General features: G+C 67.5%; 1 protein-coding gene across 1 annotated transcript; it reads right to left on the bottom strand.

The window, feature by feature from the left end:
• Positions 1–2,832: 2,832 nt before the first annotated feature.
• On the bottom strand, positions 2,833–7,287 carry PHOX2A (paired like homeobox 2A). Its single transcript, XM_032208132.1, has 3 exons — positions 7,068–7,287; positions 6,007–6,194; positions 2,833–3,282 (listed from the first exon to the last, which is right to left on the bottom strand). Exons 1-3 carry the CDS (start codon positions 7,285–7,287, stop codon positions 2,833–2,835), a joined length of 858 nt encoding a protein of 285 aa, XP_032064023.1.
• Between the last annotated feature and the right edge of the window lie 2,518 nt (positions 7,288–9,805).

The raw sequence follows: 9,805 nt of genomic DNA, 5'->3' as shown, positions 1-9,805 counted from the left end.
GGGCGGCGGGTGCTGGTCAGACAATTTCACGGGGGGGTCCCTAAAGTGGGGGCCCCCCCCCCCAGCGTTTTAAGTTATTTCTTATTTATTGGGAGAAGGGGCACGCGCTCAGCCGGGGGTGGTCCTGCTTTTTTGTTTTTTTTTTTTGAGGGGGGTTGGGGGGGGATTAGGGGGAGCCCTGGGGGTGTCCGGAGAGGGTTGGGTGCCCCCTGCTCCCAGCGCAGCCCCCGGCAGGGAGGAGGAAGAGGAGGAAGAGGAGGAGGAGGAGGAGGAGGAAGAAGAGGTCCCATTACAGCCCGGTGCGTGCAGGGCTGGTACCCAAGTGCCTTCTGATGCCGTGGGGGGGGGGCACCCACAGGGTGGGGGCACCCACGGAATGGGGTACCCATGGAAAGGGGGCACCCACCCACCCACTGCGTGCACCCAGGGGCTGGAGAGGCTCCCCCAGGTCCCCTGGGTGCCCCCCCCCCGATGCTGGGTGTCCCCCCCCCACCCCGAGCATCCCACCGGGGGTCTTTTGCCCCTCGCCCCCCCCCCCCCTTGTGCCTCCGCGGTGCCCCCGCTGCGTTCGGTACTCCCGGCTCCGTCCCCTCCGTGGTGGCCGTGGGGAGGGTTTTTTGGGTTTTTTTTTTTGGGGGGGGGGCTGCCAGCCGGCCCCTCACCAAGTGCCCTTCCCAGCTCAGCCCCCCCAAACCCCCCAGGACCCCAAGCTGGGCCCCGGGGCCGTGCCTTGCCCCTTGGGGGGGGGCGCACCCCGGGGCTCTGCCAGCCACAAGTGCCGGGGTTTGGGGGGCTGGGGGGGGGGGCACGAAGCCCCCCCCAGTGTCCCCCCCCCCCCATTTTTTGCCCCCCCCCCGCTCCGGCCGAGATGAAGGATGCGCCGGGCCCCCCCCCGTTCAGTTTTAGCCCCGGGGGGCGTTTGGTGTGCCCCTAACCCTGCCAAGCCCCCCCGCCCCCCCCCCCGTCGTGTCGTGCTCCGTGTTTCTTTTTTTTCCCTTTTTTTCCCTTTTTTTCCCTTTTTTTCCCCGTTTTTTGTAAAATCACGAGCTATTTTTGTAACGTTTTAATTTAACGCCCCCCCCCCCCGCGCCTCGCCCCCCGAGGAGAGGGGGCGAAGGGCGAGGATGAGGAGCTGCCCCCCCCCCCCCCCCCCGACCCCTGCCTGTACCCCCCCCCCCCCTCCCCAAATAAACAGCCTCGTGTGCTCCATTCGCCTCCTGCTGTGGGACCCCCCCTCTGCCCCCCCCCCCCCCCCCAGAGCCTCCTCCCAGTCAGCCCAGTTACTGGTCCCAGTGCAGCACAGCCCCTTTATACTGGTCCCAGTATGGCGCAGGATCCCTTAGACTGGTCGTACTGGTCCCAGGGGGGGGCGCACGACCTCTGTCCCCCCATCACTTCTGGGGGGGGGGGTCCAGGTCCCTGCAGCTGCCTGGGGGGGTTTTGGGGCTTTTAATGGGGAAAATCTCAGTGCCCCCCCCCTCCCCAAAAAGGGTTTGGGGCCCCCCCAGGAGGGGTGTGGGGGGATTTGGGGGGGGGGGGGGGGGCCCTGCGGTGGCAGGGAGCCTGGGGGCTTCTTCAATAAATTAAGTTTTATTTGGATTAGTATAATTTGCAAACGGGTTCAATAAATTACAGAACAGTTAAAAAAAATAAAAATAAAATAAAATAAAATAAAGGAAAAAAAAATAACAAAAAAAAAACCAAACCAACCCCAAAACCTCATCCAGCAGCCGGAGAGGTCCCCGGGGAGCCACCGCAATGGGGGGGGGGGGGGGGGTGAGGGCAGGGGGTGGCCGGGACCCCCCCCCCCAAAAAACCCCCCCAAATCCCAGTGCCTGTGCTGGGGAAGCTACACGGACACGCACACACACACACCCCTGGGGGGGGCCAGGGGGGGTCCTTGACCCGGATTTTTTTTGGGGGGGGGGCACCTTGGTGGGCACCACCCCTCGGTCACAGTGGCCCGGGGATGCTCGGCCCCATTCGCAGCCACCGCGGTTCCCAGCCCCCCCCCAGCTCTGCCCTGTGCCCCCCCCCCCCCCAAACCCTATTGCCCCCCCCCCCCGGGGTGGGTGAGGTGGGGGGGGGGGGCTGTGCCCCCAGCCCCAGCGCGTGGAGGGGGGGGGCAGCTCCGTGTCCGTGGGCTGGGGGACCCCGGCATCGCCCCCCACAGCTGGGGGTGCATTGCTTCCAGTGCCCCCCCCCCCAAAAAAAAATAAATTCAGCGCCGCTCTGAGCCCCCCCCCCGCTGCTCCCAGCCCCCCCCCAGCCCCTGGAATCCCGAACCCTAAAGTGCTGCCGAGCCCCCGGGATGGTGGGGAGAAATGGAGAGGGGGGTGGAATTGGGGGGGGGGGCACGGTGTGACCCCCCCCCCCGAAACGTGCAGGAGCGATGGGCACGCCTTGGGCACCTCGTCCGGGCTGGGGGTGGCTGCAGCCCCCCCCCCCAAAAAAAATTTGTCCTGGGGCTGCTGACCCCCCTGCTCCTGCAGCATCCGCGGTGCCGGCGGCACCCTGGGCAGGGGGCGCATGGGGCTGTGCCCCCCCCCCCCAAAAAAAGGGAGCATCCTGGGGGGGGGTCCGGGTGAGGGTGGGGGGTCCCGCAGCCCCCGGGGAGCCAGGGTGGGGGTCCGGGGCTGCGCAGGGATGGGGACGTGGAGGGGGGGACCCGTCCTGCCCCCCGCCAGCAGCGTTTTGCGGGGCGTCACCGCGGGGTCCCCGGGGCGCTGGGGGAACGGGGGGGGCGAGGGGCAGAAGAAGCTAGGCGGGCGAGGAAGAGGAGGAGGAAGAAGAAGAAGGGGAGGAAGGGGGGGGGGGGGGTGGAATTTTGGATCAGAAGAGGTTTGTCTTGAGGGCGTTGGGCTTCCTGTGGAAGGAGGAGAGGACGCCGGAGAAAGGTCCGGGCATGGCTTCGGCCGGCTGCCACGCTTTGAGCAGCTCGGCCGTGTTGGCGGCGCCGCCGCTGGTGCTGACCCCCGGCCACAGCGGCGCCTTCAGGGGCTGCGGGGGGTGCCCGGACCCCAAAGGCTGCCCCGCGCCCGGGCTGGGGCTCAGGCTACCCCCGGGGCTGCCCAGGTTGCCGGCTGCGGGCAGCGAGGCCGTGCTGTCGGGCGTGGGGCTGCAGTTCGACTCCTTGGACTCGTCGTCCTCCGAGGACGAGCGCGGCTCCGGTTTCTTGCTGGCAGCGCCCCCGCCGGTGCCCCCGCCGCCGGTGCCCGCGCCCTTGGCGTTGGCCGCGCGCTCCTGCTTGCGGAACTTGGCCCGGCGGTTCTGGAACCAGACCTGGGGGGCGAAGGGATGGGGATGGGGTGGGGTGAGGATGGGGATGAGGTATGGATGGAGAGGGGGTGAGGATGGGAAAGGAGATGGAGATGGGGTGGGGATGAGATGGAGATGGAGAGGGGATTGGGATGGGATGGGAATGAGATGGGGATGGGGATGGGGTGAGGATGGGGATGGGATGGGATGGAGATGGAGAGGGGATGGGGATGGGATGGGGATGAGATATAGATGGAAATGGGATGAGGATGGGAGTGGAAAAGAATGGGGATGGGCATGGAGATGGGATGAGGATGAGATAGAGTTGGGGATGGAATGGGGATTGGGATGGGATGGGGATGAGATATAAATGGAGATGGGATGGGGATGGGGATGGGATGGAGATGGAGAGGGGATGGGATGGGATGGGAATGGGGGTGGAAAAGGATGGGGATGGAGATGGGATGAGGATGAGATAGAGATGGGGATGGGATGGGATGGGATGGGGATGAGATATAGGTGGAAATATGATGGGAATGGGGATGGGAAGGAATGGAGATGGAGATGGAGATGATGGAGATGGAGATGGGGTAGGATGGGATGGGATGAGGATGGGGATGGGATGGGGATGAGGATGAGATAGAGGTGGGGATGGAGAGGGGATTGGGATGGGATGAGGATGGGAATGAGATATAGATGAAGATGGGATGAGGATGAGGATGAGGATGAGGATGGGAAAGAATGGGGATGGAGATGGGATGGCAATGGGATAGAGGTGGGGATGGGTTGGGGATGGAGAGGGGATTGGGATGGGATGAGATTAGGATGGGGATGAGATACAGATGGAGATGGAATTGGATGGGGATGGGAAAGAACAGGGATGGGGATGAAGACGGGATGGGGATGGGATGGGGATGGGGATGGGGATGGGACAGGACAGGGTGGGACACACCAAGGCAAGCAGGTCAGGCGCCATCCCGGGGCCTGGTGCCCCCAAACCAGGACCGTGCTGGGGACGTGCACCCTGGGACACCCCCCACTAGGATCCCAGCACTGACCCCAAATACACGGGGGGGGGATTGGCTGCAGGCAGGCGATGGAAGCGGAGCGTGCGAGGGCAGCGAGTGACGTGCCCGGCTGTGGTGGCACCCAGCAGGGGCTGCGGGGGGCTTAATGGGGGCTGCCCTCCCCCTGAATGCATCCAGCTCGGGGTGGAATCACCCAGACAGACCCAGCACCACAATTCCTGTAGGTTCGGGGCGTGCTGGAGACCCCACAGCACAAACAGCTCTGTGGGAATCTCGCCCCTGCTGCCGCTTGCAGCCCCGCTGCCTGCACAGCCCCAACCGCAGCCGAAATCTTTTCCACAACGCCCCCGCTCCTGGCTCCGGGATGGCACCAGGGTGCGGTATTTCAAAGTTTCAGATGGTTATTTAATGAATTAAATAGTTAAATAAAATTTAAAATTAATTTTCTGAAAGCTCCGGGGCTCTCTGTGCGCTTTCCCTACTCGGCGCTGGTGCCGCAGCCCTGCACCAGCAGCGCCCTGCGGGGACACCCGGACGCGCACAGCCGGGGAGGGGGGCACTGCTGGGGACAGAGCCCCCCCGGCACATGCTTGCCCCCAACAACGTGCCAAAAACCAGATAATAAAAGGGCAAACAAAATAAATTTTCCTCTGCCCAACCCAGGCAGAGGAAAATTCCCGACGGCTCCGTCCCTGTGCCGGGAGCCAGGACCGGGTGCGCTGCGCCCCGAGCGGCACCGCAACGATTTCGCTCCTCCGCTCCCTGCTCTAGGGATCCCCCCCCCCCAGCACCAGGCTCAGCCCCGCAGCCAAGCCCCGTCCTGTCCCCACGGCCAGCTGGGGATGTCACCGTCCCCCTGCACGGAGCTGGGGGTCGGCAGCCCCCCCGTCCCCCGGCTGCAGCGCCCATCCTGCCTGCAGGACCCCGGGATGAAGGGCAGGCGGTGCTGGGGCTGAGCTGGGGGGGGGCAAACGCGCTGTGCCCCTGCCCCCAGGCTGCTCCGTGGCACCGCGGGGGATGCAGCAGGGCAGGGGGGAGCGGGGTCCTAGAGGATCCTTCACCTCCTTCACCCCGTTCCCGGTGCCCCCCCGGGTCTCTGCCCTACACACAGGGAAAGCCGAGGTTGTGCCAGACCCTGCCGCAGCCCACAGCCGGGACAGGAACCGCTACAGCTGCCAGCAGAGATGGAAACGCGGCTGCTTCCCACCCAGGAGACCCCCGGGGCTGGGGTCTTCCCACTGCGACAGCCGGGGTGGGGACTGAGGGTCCCCTCCTGCTGTGGGACGTGGCCCCTGGCCCCATCCGGAGGGGCTCGCGCTGACCGCAGGGTGCTCCAGCCCGCAACGCGCCCCTCATCCCCGCATGGGATGATGCTGCTCTGACAAATAAATTGCCTTCCCTGCTCTAATAAATAAATTGCTGATGGGAAACAGGTGGTGGAGCCAGGGCCACCTCCCTGCGCCCCATCACTGACTGGTTTTGGGGACTGCTCCGCACCACGGTCAGGGAAATGCTCCTGGTTTTACCAGGGAGACTGGCCCGGGGACGGCGCACGCTCGTGTTCAGCTGCAGCTCCCCGCACCGGGAATCAGCCCCGGGTCCCCGACCCTTTGTCCAACACCTCCCAAAAACGGGAAGCAAAGCAGCAGGGTCCCAGCACTGTCCCCGAGCCCCCCGGGGCTCCACCAGGAGCTCCCTCGCCCCGTTCCCCGCAGCTCACCTGCACCCGCGCCTCGGTGAGGTCGATCTTGAGGGCCAGCTCCTCGCGCGTGTAGATGTCGGGGTAGTGCGTCTCGGCAAAGACCCTCTCCAGCTCCTTCAGCTGCGAGCTGGTGAACGTGGTCCGGATCCGCCGCTGCTTCCGCTTCTCGTTGATGCCCGATGGGTCCGAGAAGAATTTGTAGGGCACTGGGGAGGGAGAGGAGGGCGTGAGCGGGGTGGCACGGCGGGCAGGGCTGGGCGCACCGGGCTGGGCGCACCGGGAGGGGATGAGCCGGGCTGGGTGCACCGGGCAGGACCCGCTGATGAGAAGGAAGCACCGGGAGGGGATGCAGCAGGAGGGGATGCAGAGGGCAGGCTGATCTGAGCAGGGTGCACCAGGAGGGAATGCACCGTGCGGGGACCCGGTGGGAAGGGACCCGGCAGGAATTATGCACCGGGAGGGGATGCACCGGGCAGGGACGCACCGGGCAGGAGGCACCACGAAGGAACCCAGCGGGAAGGGACCCAAAGGGGAAAGGGAACAGGGCACGGATGCGCCGGGCAGAAGGCACCGGGCTGCGCCGGGCGGGACGCACAAGGCAGGAGGCACCGGGACGCACCGGGACGCAGCGGGCAGGACGCAGCGGGCAGGGACCCGGCGCGCTCAGGGCGCTCCCGGTGCTCGGGCGCTGCCTCCCCGCGCCCCCCGTTCCCTTTCGTTCGTTGTCGCCGCCACCCTACGGCGGGGCGCGGGGCTCCGGGTGGCCGGGGCCGGTGGGAGCGGGGCCGGCGGGGAGCGCAGCCGGTGCCGGTGCCGGTGCCGGTGCCGGTGCCCGTGCCGGTGCCGGTCCCGGTGCCGACAGCGCGGCCGCTTCGTTCGCGACTCCTCCGCGGGCAGCGCCCCGACGGCACCAACGAAAGCGGGGCTCGGCGAGGGGTCTCCCCGGCGGCGACCCCCTCCATGGGCGGCTGCGGGGCCGCCGCCGCTCGGGGCACCCCGGGGGCGCGTCGGGGGCGCGCGGGGGGCTCGGGGCGCGGGGGCTTGGCGGCCCCGACGGCTCGGCGGAGCCCGGCCGTTACCTGCCGAGTAGGGCGAGGGCTGGTGGTCGCGCAGGGCGCCCAGCGCGCAGTTGGCGGAGGCGAGGGGGGGGCAGGCCGGGCTGGCCCCGAAGCCGCCCCGCATGGGGCTGTACTGGAACGTGTTGGCCTGGCTGCAGGAGCTGAAGTCGTAGGCGGACGCCTCCATGGCCGCCACGCAGGAGTCGTACGAGTTGAGGTAGGAGTAGTCCATGGCGAACATGGAGCGGCGAGCGGAGGAGCCGCCGCCCGGCCCCGGTCCCGGCCCCGGCCCCGGCCGCCCCGGTTACCTCGGCCGCCTGCCCGCCGGCCCCGGCCGCCAAGCCCCCGGCCGCCGCTCCATGCACGGCCGCGCCCGCCCCGGGCCGCCGAGCCCCGTAATATACCGGCCCGGCGACGGGGAGACAATGGCTGGCGGCGTCGGGGGCTTTTGCATGACAATATCTCCCGGGGACCGCGGGCGCAGCAGGAGCGGGCGGAGCCGCCTCCCCCCGCCGCCCCCCGCCCTTAACCCTTCGTGGGCGCCCGCCCAGCCCGGCCCGGCCCCGAGCCCCGACGGGTGCCCGACCACCGGGAGAGCCCCCCCCGGACCCTCCCCGGAGCCCTCCCCGAGCCCCCGGCCCGGCCCCGCAGCGGCGCACGTCGGGGAGGCTGCGGGGGAGCGGCCCCGGCCTCGTCCCCACTCGTGTCCCCGAAGCCATCGGCCTCGCCATCCCCGGCACCAGCCCTGCTCCCGTCCCCGGCCCCATCACCACATCCCTGGCCCCATCTCCGGCCCCATCCCTGCCCCTGTCTGTCCCCATTGCCACGTCCCCATCACCACGTCCCCATCCCCAACCCCATCCTTATTCCTATTCCTATCCCCATCCCTGTCCATGTCCCTGTCCCCATCCCCATCCCATCCCCATCCCCATCCCCGTCCCCATCCCCATCCCCATCCCCGTCCCCATCCCCATCCCATCCCCATCCCCATCCTCATTCCCCCACATCCCTGCCCCTGCCATCTCCCCCATCCCCATCCCCATACCCCCATCACCTGCCCCCCCCCCCAGTCCTGTCCCCATCCCTCTGCACCTCCCCGGCCCCCAGCCCCCCCCAGCCCCCCACATGCAGACCCCAGAAGGGACCCCAGGACCCCCGTGCCCGGCCCAGCACCACCAGGTCGCCCCCCACCTGGCCCGGGGGGGCTGAACCCAGCCCCGTGCCCCCCCCTCCAGCACAACCCCTGCACCCCAAAGGCCCCAGGCTGGAGGTGACCCTGCGGACAGACAGACAGACAGACAGACGGACGGGGCGATGGCTCCCCTGCCTCCAGATTTTGGCCAAAGCGGCTGAAACCGGGGGGGGACTCAGCCTGGGCGGGGGGCAGCAGGGGGTGAGGGGTTCCCCCCTCCCCATCCCATCCACGGGGGCTCTCTGCCCGTTCCCCCCCCCCCCAAAATTTGCAACCCGGCTGAATTCCAGCGGTGCCTCATTACCGCCCCGCTGGGCACCCCTGAATGGCAACGTCCAAGGTAAAGGCTTCGCCCCTTTTCAGAGGCACCCGGGGGGGGGGATTTGGGGGGATTTGGGGACATTTTCAAGACAAACACTTTCACTAAAGAGGATTTAAAAGTCTAATTGCACCCGGCCGGGGGCTTTGTGTCCCCCTGCCCAGCTGGGGGGTGCAGGGGGGGCTGCTTGCTGCCCTCCCTGCAGCATCAGCGCTGGTGTAAGGCAAGGTCGGATCCTGACCCCTCCTGCAGCACCAGCTCAGGACACGGGGCACCAGGAGCTGGCCCTGATGTCCTTGGGGCTGCCCGGGATGTGTCCCACTCCGTGTCCTGCCCTGCGTTCTTCCCCAAATCCTGCCCCATGTCCTGCCAGTGACTGCCCCGTGTCCTGTGCCATGTCCTGTGCCATGTCCTGTTCTGTGTATTGTCCTGTGTCCTGTGCCATGTCCTGTGCCATGTCCTGCCCCATGTCCTGCCCTGTGTCCTGCCCCGTGTCCTGCCCTGTGTCCTGTTCCATGTCCTGTGCCGTGTCCTGCCCCATGTCCTGTTCCATGTCCTGTCCTGCATCCTTCCCTGAATCCTGCCCCATGCCCTGCCCTGTGTCCTGTGCCATGTCCCGTGCCATGTCCTGCACCGTGTCCTGTTCCGTTTCTTGCCCTGTGTCCTGTTCCATGTCCTGCCCCGTGTCCTCCTCCACGTCCTGCCCTGCGTCTTGTGCCACATCCTGCTCCATGTTCAGTGCCCTGTCCTACTCCTTGTCCTACCCCATGTCCTGTGCCATGTCCCGTGCCATGTCCTGCCCCATGTCCTCCTCCTTGTCCTGCCCTCTGTCCTGCCCCATGTCCCGTGCCATATCCCATGCCGTGTCCCGTCCTGTGTCCTCTTCCACACCCTTCCCCATGCCCTGTGCCGTGCCCTTCCCTGCACTCTCCCCCATGTCCTGCCCCATGCCCCTCTCCACACCCTGCCCCATGTCCCCCCCCACAGCCGCTGCCCCACCCGTGGCCACAGCCCCCAATTGTCCCGGAGCCCCCTGCTCCACCAGCTCGGGGGTCCCTGGGGCACCCCTTGTCCCGTGGCCGGGCCGGCCGGGGGGCTGGTGGCCCGGTCCCCCCGGCGAGCCCCCAGCTGCGCTGGCCGAGGCGCAGGCGCCGGACCCGGGCAGGTTGCTAAACAAGTTAATTAGATCAAGGAGATGGAGGCTGGCTGGTGAAAGAGAGCCCCAACTGTCAGGCTGCTGGAGTTGTG

The sequence above is a fragment of the Aythya fuligula genome, chromosome 1, assembly GCF_009819795.1.
Source record: "Aythya fuligula isolate bAytFul2 chromosome 1, bAytFul2.pri, whole genome shotgun sequence".
NCBI lineage: Eukaryota > Metazoa > Chordata > Aves > Anseriformes > Anatidae > Aythya > Aythya fuligula.
This window is presented reverse-complemented; position numbering and strand designations above follow the sequence as displayed.